Source organism: Emydura macquarii, unplaced genomic scaffold (genome assembly GCF_026122565.2).
Source record: "Emydura macquarii macquarii isolate MOO-44397 ecotype Brisbane River unplaced genomic scaffold, CSIRO-AGI_Emac_v2 contig_916, whole genome shotgun sequence".
Lineage (NCBI taxonomy): Eukaryota > Metazoa > Chordata > Testudines > Chelidae > Emydura > Emydura macquarii.
Window position 1 is genome coordinate 24,094 of NW_027131053.1, and position 13,864 is coordinate 37,957.

A 13,864-nucleotide genomic window follows, 5' to 3' on the forward strand; every position below is an offset into this window, starting at 1 on the left:
CAACTAAATAATCCCAGCCAGGGCTTTCTCATGATGGACCTTGAAAACCCCAAGGGATGGAGATTCCATCACCTTCCAAGGTAACCCATTCCAGTGCTTCACCACCCTCCTAGTGAAAAAGATTTTCCTTATCTCCAACGAAGACCTCCCCCAGTGCAACTTGAGACCATTGCTCCTATTTCTATCATCTGCTACCATTGAGAACATCCTAGCTCCATCCTCCATGGAACCATGCTTCAGGTAGTTGAAGGCTACTATCAACTCCCCCGTCATTCTTCTCTTCTTCAGACTAACAAGCTTAGTTCCCTCAACTGCTCCTTATAAGTCATGTGCCCCAGCCTCCTAATAATTTTTGTTGTCCTCCACTGGACTCTCTCTAATTTCTCCACTTCCTTCCTCTAGTGGAGGACTCAAAACTGGACACAATAATCCAAATGTTGCCTTACCAGTGCAGTCTAGAGGGGAATAATGTAGTCACCTCACTGCTCACCCTCTTTCTAGATTTTTGGAATGATAAAATATTTAAAGTGTTTTGTGTTATCACGTCTGTAACCCCTTCTCTGGGCTTCTCTCCCTTCAGAGTCATCTGAGTATTTCTGAGCCTGATCAGCGACTAGACCAACTCATGTCAGCTTTCAACCTTACGTCCTCCGGCCCACCAACATTCATCCTAAACGGCATCCCGGGGCTGGAAGCTGCCCACATCTGGATTTCCATCCCTTTCTGTCTGTTCTACGTCATCAGCCTGGTGGTAAATTTCATGGTTCTGTTTGTTGTCAGCAAAGAGCCGACCCTGCGCAAGCCCATGTACCTGCTGCTCTGCATGCTGGGGCTCACAGACATCGGTGTGTCTACTTGCGTTGTGCCAAAGGCACTGTGCGTATTTTGGTTTGGTTTCAAAGGCATCACTATGGATGGCTGCCTCACCCAGATGTTCTTCCTTTACATGTTTGATATTACACATTCAGCCATCCTCGTGACAATGGGCTATGATCGCTACGTCGCCATATGTAATCCTCTAAGATATGACACCATCCTCACCAACGCACGAATCGCTAAGCTAGGGCTAGTGGGTTTGATACGAGGTGTTCTCTTTGTTCTGCCATTGGCCCTGCTACTGCGGAGGCTGCCATTCTGTGCCAACCGTGTTATCCTCGACACATACTGTGAGCACATGGCTGTGTTAAAGATCTCGTGTGGGGACACCAGAGTAAATCGGACGTATGGACTGGTTATATTATTAATGACCATCGGGTTAGACCTGGCACTCATTAGCCTAACCTATGGGCTGATCATCAGGGCTGTCCTCAGAATGTCCTCAAAGAAAGCACACCAGAAAGCCCTCAACACCTGCACAGCACACATCTGTGTGATACTTATATCTTATACTCCCAACCTCTTCTCCAGCCTGACACAAAGATTCAGTCAGGGCATCGCTGACCACATTCACCTCCTCTTGACCAGCATCCATATCGTTGTGCCCCCCATGCTGAATCCTATCATTTATGGGGTCAAAACTAAAGAGCTTCGTAACAAAGTGGGAAAATACATCTGCAGAATGTGATCACCTGTGGCCACTGACTGTAAACTGGCATGACAGGAGGGGGAAAGTATGTCTCCTCGTTAATCAAGTGTGCCTTGCCCCTGTTTGGTTGAACTCAGCCTTGTGGAAGTTCAGAGTTTCAGAAATTCCTCACACCTAATGCCTTATCCCTCCATCACCGAGCACTGGTCTCTCCATTGCTAAATTCCATCTCTCTGATGATCACCTGATCTCTGTCAGAATCACCTGTCTTCCCCCTACCCCACACACCCTGTCATCCGGCCTTTCTGTGACTTCCAGACCACCAGTGGTGATGATTTTTCACATGCTCTCAGACCTATTTTCCATCAGGATGGTTGTTGATTCTCAACATTCCTCATTCTCCTCCATCTTTGACTCTTTTCCTCCTCTCTGCTATCACAAGGTCCCTAACTCTGCCAGCCTCCAGGCTCTAACAATCCCTTCCAGTCCTGAGTCTTCCTAAATCTGTCTCTCTGAATTCTTACCTAGCAGACACTTGGAGTTTTCCCCTCTTCTTTGTACCTCCCAAAGCCATGGAATCTGCCCTGCATTGTCAGGTCATTTTGTTACACACATTGCACTCAGACGGGGGGACAAAATAAACAAAGATGAAGGATAGGAGAATCCCTTGCACTGCTACAGGTAGGGACTGACTGGCTAGGTAGAAGTTTAGTTTGCAAAAGAGAAGAGTGAGGGGGGATTTGATAGCAGCCTTTAACTACCGGAAAGGGGGTTCCAGGGAGGATGGGGCTGGGCTATTCTCGGTGGTGGCAGATGACAGAACAAGGAGCAATGGTCTCAAGTTTCAGTGGGGGAGGTCTAGGTTGGACATTAGGAAAAAGTGTTTCACTAGGAGGGTGGTGAAGCACTGGAATGGGTTACCTAGGGAGGTGGTGGAATCTCCATCTTTAGAGGTTTTTAAGATGCGGGTTGACAAAGCCCTGGCTGGGATGATATAGCTGAGGTTAGTTCTGCTTTGAGCAGGGGGTTGGACTAGACACCTCCTGAGGTCCCTTCCAACTCTATGATTCTATGATTCTGTGATTCTAAGTTTGGCAGAAAAGGTCCTGATGAAATAGTGAGGAAAAGCAAACATAGACGAGTTACACAGAAAGTAAATGAAGATGCAACCTCAGCCTTTCCAGTTCTATACTAGTCAAATTCCCTTTTCTAGTGCAAGTGACCCATTGTCTCTGAAGAGTTTCCCATGTGCCCTCTGTCATCAAGGGGATTCAGTGTTTCCCGGATAGCATGTCGCTTAGCTGCTGCAGAGTGGCATACTCTTTGACATTTTGGGCAGCACCTAGACAGTGAAGGGGTCTGTCTCCATGTGCCTTGTAACCTTGGGCACCTTAACACTGGGCTGTTATGGCTCATGGCCCTGCACCAGTAACCAGCCCACAAGCAGCATGGCCTCATCCTGGCTTCCAGCAGCTGACTTACTCCATGGAGGATGATGCCAACAGCCTCTTAAAATCTGTCTCCCTGAGTTCTCATCAAACTGAAGTCCATAAGGGACGGGAAATCTTCTGGGGTTTCCTCCATTTGCTCCCATGCTGGTGGAGGACAATATTTCAAGGACATTACTGCCCAGGATGGAGTGGGAGTTTAAAGAAATCAGGCTGCAGTGGCAGGTCCTGAATTCAGGGGAGTTGGGACTATCCACAAGGGGCGCTCTGGAGCTGCCAAGCTGCCGTCATTCGCCGTTTCTACTGTGAAACATCCGCCAACCCTCCGAGAGGGGGCATAAGTACCAGGACTGAGGTTCTGAGTTTGAATTTGATTGTCCATTCAGAGCTTTGGTGCTAATGTGGAGCAACTCCTGCTGGGGCTTGTAGCACAGCTTGGATTACATAAAAGAAGCCGTGTGTCTGATGACAGCTTTCCTTTGTTATCTGATATAAAGAACAATGTGTTCATAACAAAAGCTTTGTTTCAATAACCAGCTCGGGCTACTTTGGGGTTAGTTTTTAAGGGACTTTGTGCCATGGACGCAGTGGAAATCTGGCAACCGTGTGTAGGGCAGAGCTAACAAGAGAGCACCTGCCTCAGAGGAGCTGGGGGCAGAGCAGCAGCAGCCAGAATCAGACTATCCCAGAAGTTTAACCGAATTCTAGTCCAGTGACCTCCGTGAAGAGATGTTTAAATAACAGGTACAGAGGTGCTCACTTGTAAAGCAACTTACCTCCAAGCCGTTATCACAAGTTCTGCCTACACCACTGCAAATGCTGAAAATAATGAACATGCATAATTTGAAAACAGCCTTTCTGAATGTTGTTACTGCCCTACGCATTAACCTGGCACCCCCAGTCCCACCCTGCAGTGGTGAATGGTCTTTTTCGCATTTAAAAAGGACAAAAAGTGATTTAGATGCTACAATGGTTCAAGAAAGACTTAGTCTTATTCTGTTGTCCATTCATTCGCAGCTGGCAAACTCTATAGACTTCTACAATTTTTTTGGTCTGTGGTTTTTTTTTTCTCTGCTTCGCTCAAGTTTCCCAGTTCAGCAACTTTACTGCCAGGTTGACACGTGTAGTCAGAACCTCTGCAGTTGGTATCTGTGACACCAGAAATTTCACAACACAAATGGGTTACAAAAGGTATTACAGACTGGCTGATTCTGTTCTCACATTCTGCCTTCAGCAGCTCACTCCAGACTGACACTGGCATCATTGAGAGCAAAATCAGAGCCTCTGTGTTTTGAAATCCCCATCTTTCATGCCTGGTCTCAGGACACCCCATAAACTGGGGTCTTCCTTCAGATTCTTACAGCACCGTAATAGAATAGCTCTCGACGCTGCAGGACCTGAAGCCGTGATTTTCACAACAGGGAGCCTAAACTTGAACACTAAGGATGAAATCTTGGTCCCATTCAGATTAATGGCAAAACTCCCATGAGGGCCAGGATTTCACCCCAAATCCACATTTAGGGACTTAAACAAAAGGTCTGATTTTTTCCAGCCATGAGCTTTCATTGACTCCAACTGGAGTTGTCCTGTGGCCTCTAAGGATGGGTGAGCCAGAGAAGAACTCACAGTTTACAGGTCCAAAATATTTGGGTGACTATTTTCCCCGGTGGTAGCGGATTGGCTCTCTCTCTGCTCTCCTCTATCTCTAGTTCTGTAGAGGACGAGAAGCACTAAAATACAGTAAAATAGAAGCATGTTTTCAGCTTAGAGGAAACCAGGCCGTGTTGGAAATCTCACTGGTGGAGATCCAGAATCGCAGTGCGTGTGTGTGAGGGGCAGAACATGCATTATCCAGATCGCAGTGGCATAGAGTCCTGAAACAGGGTTAAATAAGAAATGGTCATCCTGCCTAATTCAGAAACCAAACAGGTGTAACGAGGCCTTCTACAACGTCCGGGGCCAGAGGGGCGTCTGTAAGGTGGCATCTTCCTTCAGCCAGGCCATCCCTCCCCCTGTGATCACTCCAAAACAGACACGTGACAACTTCAGCAATTGCCAACATGGAAAAGAAACATCAGGAAGTTGTGTCTGGGTTTCCATTTGGAGAGAATATGTTAAAGTTTGTGCCTTTTTGAGGAAAAGTTAATCGCACTGGCTCCTTTTAGTCTCTACGTCCTTTCTTCCCTCCCCTTGGGTCTGTCTCTTTCTCCTTTCCTGTACATGCTGAGCTCCTGCTGCAGTTCCCTTCACTCCCGGAAAGGCTGTGCAGGCTGCTCCTTCTCCATCCCCCATTTTTCCCGGTGCAGCCAGACACAGAATTGAACCTAGGCTGTGTAGATATTTGTACGAGCTGTCAATGCGTCATGTGTCTGGCATCTGGTGTATGTCTTGTGTGAGTGGGATCATTGTGTGGTAGCGCTGGAGTAAGTGGGGACGGAGAGTGGGGGGTACATTGTCAGGTGGGAAACACTGCTGAAATTCAATGTTTCTTTCTGATTGTTGATCCAAGGCCAATGCTGGGAGGTTTCTGGCCCCGAGCGTCTCTGTCCTGCTGTCAGGGCCTCTTTCCCCTGGCAAGCCAGAGAATTGCAGTCTGGGTGTCAAAACTTTTACTCATTTTATTTCCATTTTTTAGTGGTTTTTGAATGTTTACCCAGTGGAAAGAACCATTGATCCTTGCTCCTCAGCTGGTTCTGTCTCCCATTGGATCTGACAGCCTGTCTATAAGCTTCTTCCCATCCCAGTGATTCCAACACTACTCTGGGCGCCAGCGTCTTCTCCATGCTTCAGAGTTACCCTTGGCCCCCACAGCCTCCAAGCCTCCCCAAGCTCCCCACAACTCTTCCTCTGCAGGGGAGAGGTGCCCCTGTCCCACCTGCTCTCTTTGCTGGGGAGACAAAAGTGACGGTATCTCTCTACAGAGGAATGTCACACCTTGAGTAGAAGATGCCAAGGCAACTGTGCTGTGCTGCTGCTCTTGTTGCTCCTACACACACTGTGTGGGGCTTCAGGGCCTGCTGCACAGCAACAACAAGCAAGCTGAGACGTATGCACAGTATGTAATGAGAGCTGGCAATTCTGGGTCATGTCAGTGTTAGGCAAATACAGCTGCCATGTGTAGGTGACACCCTGTCCGCTAGCTGAAACAGTGAGCCACTGGGACACAGACACTAAACCAGACACTCTCTGGGAATCACTTGTTAGCCAGCTCTGCTAGCCATTAATGGGACAGTTGTACATGCGTTCCTCAGGGGGGAGGTTTTATGGGGTCACATGAGTATTTTTCTCATCTGAAAGATTCATCCATGCCGGGTCTCAAGGGAAGACTCACACCTGTGAAAAACAGACCTAGAGTGTTGTTTTCAAAGCTTCAAAGTCAGATGAGACTTTTTCCCTGTGGCGATAAATTCAGCTCTGTCATTAATAAGGCTCAGGCACCAATTTGCAGCAAAATGCCTCCAGAACAGAAGGTACTATTTGATCATATAGTCTGAATTGGTGTATAGCACAGGCCAGAGACCTGCCCCCAAGGAATTCCTAGAGCAGAGCTTATAGAGAAACATCCAACCTTGGTTTAGAAATTCTCAGTGATGGAGAATCTGCCATGACTGATGGTGAATCGCTCCAATGGTTAATTACTCTCTCTGTTTAAAAAGTGTACAGCTTATTTATAGACAGAAATTGTCTAACTTCAACGTCCAGCCATTGGATGGTGTTAGACCTTTCTATGCTAACCTGAAAAGCCCATTCTTCAATATTTGTTACCTGTGTGGGTACTTGTAGACTGTTATGGTCACCCTTTAACCATCTCTCTTACACTAACTAGATTGAGCACTTTGAGTCTATCACTGTAAGGCAGGATTTCTAATCTTTAAACATTCTTGTGAATCTTCTCTGAATCCTCTTCAGTGTATGAACATCCAGCTTTAATTGTGGGTGTCAGAACTGGACACATTATTCCAACAGCAGTTGCACCAGTGCCAAAGAAAGAGGTAAAATAACTTCTCTCCCTCTACTTGATATTCCCCTGTTTATCATGCTAAGATCACGTTAACACTTTTGGCCACAGGGTCACGCAGGGAGCTAATGTTTAGCTATTTACCCCTTCACGCCTCCCCAATCTTGTTCTGCGTCACTGCTTCCCACCCTTGTCAGTAGTAGCCAGGGCTTAGACCTGTGATGTGCAAGTGGCTGTTGATAGGGGAGCCAGAGCCCTTCCACTGCACCTGGTCAGACCAAAGGCCCTGGGAGGGCTTTCAGTGCTCTGACAGCCGGGGATGATAAGGTGGACCTACCTGGGCCGCTTCCTGCCACCTCCCTGCGATTGTCCCAAGACTGCCATCTGGTTTACTCACCACAAGCCACCTTCTGTAGCAGCGGCTCAGGGACATGCCCAGGGAGGAGAGAGCCACCCTAGCCCCTTTCCTAAGTGAGCATGATGAGAGTCGGGGGTCGAGCCTCCCAGGAATCCTGTGCCCAGCCTTGTCAGGGAAACAAGGACTCTGCCAAAGGGGAGAGAGGAAGGGGATGTTGATGATTCATGGTATTTGTGATGGGGTGGACTCGGTCCGGAGGCCCCGCCTCATCCTGCCCCAGGACAGAACAGAAGAGAAGTCCTCCAGGCAGTATAGAATGGTGGCAGAGGAGCAGCCAATCAGGGGCCAGAACGGCCATACTCGTATAAAAGCAAGCAGCAGAGGCAGAGCCTACCTTCAGTTGCTGCCTGGAGCTCAAAGGTGAAGGACCCGATTCCTGGTTGACTAGAAGAGTAGCAGCTCTGGAGATAGCTCACTGCAGACAGAACTGAGGGCAGGGAAGGCTGCCGAAGACTGGGTGCTGACTGGGTAGAAGATGGCAGGACCATGGACTGGTCAGTGCGGGCACGCTTAGCCCAGTGTACTAAGCCCAGAACCTTGCCAGACCAGGTGAGGCTACCAAGATGGGCCCTGCTGCTCTGGTTGCAGACTGAGCCCAGGGAGGGGTGTCGAAAGGACAGACTTGCGCCTCCCTTAATACACTCCCACGCCTCTCATAGTTTGGAATCCGCTGCTCTAAACAGATCTGAATGAAAGCAACTGCCCAGGAGAAGCACAAGAAATGTCTGTTGGAACGATTGGCCAGTTTTCAGCTCCTTCATACAGCTCGTTGTCACTTGCAGTGTAGCGTTCAGCGTATTTGGCTGTATGATGGTGAGCTGATCAGCAGCTCTCTGTGAGCGATGAAAACGATTGGAAAGCTGTGCAATTATTCTGTCGAGATGCCCTTGGGCCGAGTCGACTCTAATAAGTGTTAGCCGTCCCTTGGACGCTGCTGGTTCATAGAAGGGCTCAGTCCAGCTACCGAGGATACCAGAGGGCTGCAGTCCAAAGTGCAACTGGCTTTTGGGGTTTTAAATAACCTTAAACTGACCAAGCTGACAAATTTACTTGTCACTTTTCACAGCTTGCTTGTTACAATTTACTTGTCAGGTTGCCCTGTCATGGGACATGATCAGTGAGCATTTCTGCTTCTTCATCATGATATGTAGGCATTTCTAGGTGTCATTCAGCTGGATGTGGTCGGCTCTACGCTCTATCTGTGCTGTGCTAGCGCCAGGACAGACCTTATTAGGTCCTTCCGGCCCTTTTCCCAAGCTATAGACTTTACTATTCTATCTTAAAGCACAAAACCCATTAACTATTCTTTCTATATTCTACACCTGCGAGCGTTGAAAACGATTGGAAAACTGTGCAATTATTCTGTCGAGATACCTTTAAAACATGTTCATATAGGCAAAATATTTCTGTGTTGGCAAGTCTTTCACCTTGTGACGGCCCTTGCTCAGGGTATGTTGGTACGGGAGTGTTCCCTAGTAGCCGGGGATTAGGCTGATGTTCAGGGGGGCTGTGCCAAGGGAGCCCGGGCCCTCCCACTGCACCGGGATTAGACCAAGGGCCCTTGGAGGGCTCTCAGTGATCTGACAGCTGGGGATGAAAAGATGGCCCTACCTGGGCCACTTCCTGCCACCTCCCTGCGATTGTCCCTAGACCCCCGCCTGGGGCAAGGCAGGTTGAGGGTGTCTGCTCACCACAAGCCACCTTCTGGCAGCTGCGTGTAGCGAGGTGTTTCTCCTATCCTCTTGGGCAGCAACTCCCTCCTCCTGGGGTAGGGCCTGTCCTGGGACATCTCAGGCCAAGGGCTTTCCCCCGCTGGGGTTGTCCACACTAAAAAATAAAGGGATCAGTGAATTCCAGAGTCATAGGAAAGGGCAATGCTTCCCCTCAGGATGTCCCTGCAGCAGGTTCCCTTTCCTGAGGGAGGGACCTTAGGGCAGTTGTTTAGGGGGAGATTCTGCCTTCCCTCAGCTCGTCTCTCCTGGAGCTGCCACGACCAGTTCTGCTCTCCGTACTGGTCTGACCCCAAAGAGCCGCTCCCCGGCCTTTGAACTCCTCCTCCATTTGACGCATTTCCCAGATCTGGAGGCCTAAGGGAAGAAACCCCGCCATATCCCTTGTGGAATCAAAGAAATAAGCATTACATTTATTAATAGAATGCTTGGCCTGAAACTGGTCATGGAAGGCCTGGCCTGAAGTTGTAGCCTGAAACTGAAATAGAAGCCCCAGGCTAAACCATTAACAGAAGGCCTCAACTGAAATTAGGATAAAGATGTTAAAGTCCCACAAGAGGTCTCTGAACCACACCCGAGAGGCAAGTTCTCTGTTGAGCCTTAAGTCTTATTGAAGTCTGTGAACAGACTTCACCTGTTTGATAAGTACCAGTACTTGTCCCTTTGTCTTACCGGCCCCACAGGGACTCACACCATTGTATACTCAAGTGACTCATTGGGCGTCTCTGGGAGGGCACCTGGTGTGCCCACTATGCATTGTGATTGTCTACCTTGTTAAGTATAAACTGTTAATCAAATTCCACTATACGATCAACATGTAAATGAACCTAAGCAACCCCTATATAAGTCTTTTGTATCTGTTAGCAAGTTGAAGTACATTTGCTCAGCATCCAGACGTGCTGCTTGACTTCCCTATAGCCACCTGGGTTTTCCCTATGGCTATAGTATTCCCCATAGCTATGGTTATGTGATTCTGTGTGTCACAATTAAAGCTGCACCCAATCCAACTCTAAAATGTAGCAGTGTGATTCTTTTCCACGACACCCTGAAGTGAGCCCTGCTGAAGGAGCCAAGGAGAGGTGACCTTCCGGGGTCTGGGCGGTTACAGTTATCATGCCATCCACCCCGTGAGTCAGAGGTGAAATCCTCAAGCCCAAACCATGGCCCACACCGAACTCTCTAGGACAAAGATGCTAAGGATAGAAGCAAAAAAGAAGGGAAAGATTGAACTGGACATTTGGTTTGGTCACTACCACAGATAAGCCAGCCTTAAAAATGAGCCCCAGAGAGGCCCAAGCTAGTTATTGAAACAAAGCTTTTGTTATGAACACATTGGTCTCTACATCAAACAACACAGGAAAGTTTTCATCAGACACGCAGCTTTTTTTATTTCATCCAAGCTGTACTACAAGTCCCAGCAGGAGTTGCTCCACATTAGCACCAAAGCTCTGAGTGGACAATCAAATTCAAACTCAGAACCTCAGTCATGTACTTGTGGCCCCCCAGAGGGAGCAGCAATCAGAGTCAGAGTCAAGATCCAGAGCCAAGGTTCAAAGCCAGAATTAACGGGGGTGAAACAGAGAATCAGGTTGGGGCAAGGCCTGTGGGCTCAGCAGAACAAGCCTGGAGCTGGGCTAGAGACGATGCTCTACACGTCAGACCATCCACACGGGAGAGTCACCCCAGCAATGCACTGAATGTGGGAAAAGGTTTTGTGGGGACTCACACCTTTAATGGCCGTCAGAGACTGCATGTGGGGCAGAGCCCTGCCATGACTCTCTTTTTGGGCAGTCAGGGTTTTGCCCTGCTGTGGCCGACTGAACGGTTCATCAGGACTGTATCGGGGTGCCACTCACCTCCTGTGAGTGCCCCTGAGCTGGGTGTGTGTTTGCACCTCTCTGTCTGCAGTGACCCCTGTCAGTGGCCTTTCATGCGGGTTTGGTGACTCAGCCCTGTGGCCGAGCCCCACACAGGCCCTGAATATCTGACCCAATCAGACCCCTTGTGGAGCATAAGTCCAACAGAGCCTGACTCAGTGTCCTCTGTACTTTCAAAGCCGCTTTCACGATCGGTTATGGAGACATGTCGCCTTTGACCCCAGCTCCCCAGCTGAGTCACTGTGGTCCTTCAGTTCAGTCCATCCCTTCCATGGGTGCATCAAAATTCTGTAATTGATGACCCTTTTGGGGGTCTTCAGTCCCCTCTCTGAGCCTGATTCAACTTCCTCCTTATGAGTAGGCCACTCTCTGTGGCTGGTGTGGAGACCCAGGTCCTCCCACTACAGAGGGTTCCAACCCAGAGACCCTACAATTAGCAGCCTCCTGCTGCATCCTTTTTGACTGCTCATTATTCTCCTACAATTTTCTGGGCCACTTCCCACGGGCCCCGGCACCTTCGGCTTCACCCTTACCTCATGGCAGCCAGGAACCACGTCCCAGCAGCCAGCCAAGAGCTCTGTCCTGATCCACAGGTCCCTGCCAGCAGCTGCTTATCCCTGCACTTGGAGTTCCTCCATCCCGCCAGCAGTACCACTCTTACTCCTCTGCCTCCATGCAGCAACTGACTCTGTTCAGCTACTGCAGCTCCTTTTAGTGGAGCCTGCTGTGTTCTGATTGGCTGCTACCTGCAGCCTCTCCCTGATTGGTTGTTTTCCTCACAGCCATTCTAGGCTTCCAGGAGGACTCACCTCTACTGCTCTTTCCAGGACGGGGTGTGGTAGGACCATGAGGTCTCAAAACCAGGCTTTGAGGCATGGTACACACCGACACAAGAATTGACTTCCCACACCTGCATTGAGAGAGCCAGGAATCCCAGCCACACGGCCCTCAGTGACACAACCAGAGCAAACACAGCTCACCCAGGCCCCTTTACCTGCAAGTGTAGAACCCACATTTACTTCTCACGCTGCCTGGGACTCTCCCATGCGGATTGTCTGACGTCTAGACTGGGAGAATCTAACCCCGGTAGGCACTGACTGAATGTGGGAAATGATTCAGTCAGGGCTCACTCCTTATCCATCGTCAGACAGAGTGTGGGGGAGAGACCAACAATGTCTGTCTGTCTGTCTGTTCCTTTCGGGCATGTGGGATTTTGACCTTCCTGGACGGACATGGTAATCAAGAGACTTCTGGCAGAGACAAACGTGTGCTGGGGACCCTGAGCTGAGCTGCTGTTGGTAGCTGGTCAATGCTGGAATTGTAGGATGGTTTTTCCTTGTACTACAACTGTTTACCTGTGACTAAGGCTAGGGAGGGCGCAGCATTGCAGGGTTTTTTTCATTCTGCCCCAGGTGATCAAAGTCTGGGTGAAAAAAAAATGGTCCCAATCAGACCCTCGGTGCACAGTGACCCCAGCCCAGCTACCACCTCAGATACAAACTCCTGACTGCTTTGATGGCTGGGGTCACCTACCACAGTCATTGCTTTCCCAGGGCAGTCAGCGGGACCCCACTAATCCCTCTCCACTCAGCATCTCCCTATAGGGGCTGCTGTGCTCACTGGCCCTTGTGTTCTCCTTCGGTGTCTGTGAGGATAGCTAGTTTTAGGTGGGGTAAGCAGACAGGTGCCTCCCAGTCTGGCGGTGTGTGGGGAGATGGGCGTGGAGTGAGGCCGGCACACAGGCTGGGCCATGGCTGATGTGCCACAGTGCCGCAGATGTGTGGTGTTGACATGAACCATCCCTGTGTTAGCCCCACCCTGGCCACGCTGGCCACCACTTGATGGGATCACCCCTGGGATCCCAGCTGCCCACTGGTGAGCTGAGAGTGGAGACTGAACCCCACGTGTAGCTACCAAAGAGGCTTCTCCTGATCCCCCACAGTGACCGAGCAGCCCTAGTGTGAGAGCAGCACTCTCCAGGCGCTATGGGCCTGGCTCCGGTGCAGAGGGGTGGTGTCTGACACTGAGGTGGGAGGCGGTGTAAAGGCCGGCGATGTGTATATCCGCAGGGGTGACATCCCACCAAATTGGTCCCCTCCTCTGTGGAGCTGCTTCCCCAGCCCGGCCAGGCAGGCCGCTGGGCTGAGGGGGCTGCTGTGGTGGGGGGATGCGTGGCAGGGGGATGTGCCTGTGGCAACAGCTCACCCCAGCTGCTCTTCAGACATGGTGAGCCACGCCTCAGACTGCCCGCGTCTGCCTCAGTCAGGGCAGCTGGGCAGCCATGTTTTCCTGGCCAGCCACCAAGGCACGACGCAGGTGACAGTGTTGAAGCTCACCACCGACTGGTGCCCCCAGTTCCACGAGGCCCCAGATGGTGATGCGAGGCAGCTCTGGGTGTGGGGACGCAGCAGGGTATCCCAGGGGGTTGTGTGGGTGGCTCCACTGGGGAGTTGCTGGGTGTCACTGAGGTGGGGGAATCCCCACAGGAGCTGACCTTCCCCAGGTCGTTTCCCAGCATGTGGGTGCGGTGGGCCTTTGTTGATCCAATAGGATCTCTGGTCTCTCCTCTGTGGGGTCAGGTTCTCCCTCAGTCCCCTGGGTAGTGGGTGCTTGTGGCCATTGTGCAGGGGCTGCTTCCCAGGGCTGGATGTGGCCCAGCCGCTGAGGCCAGCAGGTTCAGTGGACTCGAGTCCCAGGGGCTGCATGGGGCCTGACCACGGATACGTGGATACGATGCTGGATGTAGAGGGGCTGGGACACCATTGGCCATCACCCATTGCTGCCCCTGGGCCTGTCCACCGCCCCTGGCTGGGGTACTGCTCCCTTCTCTGGATAGTCCCTGTCATGGCAGACACTTTCTGTAGCTTCCCCCAGTCCCTGGGTTGTGGCTTCCAGCCCTCCTGGGCTC

The 13,864-nt window shown here is 50.5% G+C and overlaps 1 protein-coding gene across 1 annotated transcript; it reads left to right on the forward strand.

Annotated features, from left to right (window-relative positions):
- The first annotated feature begins 625 nt into the window (after window positions 1-625).
- LOC137149928 (olfactory receptor 52P1-like) lies at window positions 626-1,564 on the forward strand. Its single transcript, XM_067543580.1, has one exon. It carries the CDS (start codon window positions 626-628, stop codon window positions 1,562-1,564), a length of 939 nt encoding a protein of 312 aa, XP_067399681.1.
- Window positions 1,565-13,864: the final 12,300 nt, after the last annotated feature.

Coding starts and splice junctions, on each gene's coding strand:
- LOC137149928 (XM_067543580.1), top strand. CDS start 626: ATGTCAGCTTTCAACCTTACGTCCTCCGGCCCACCAACATTCATCCTA.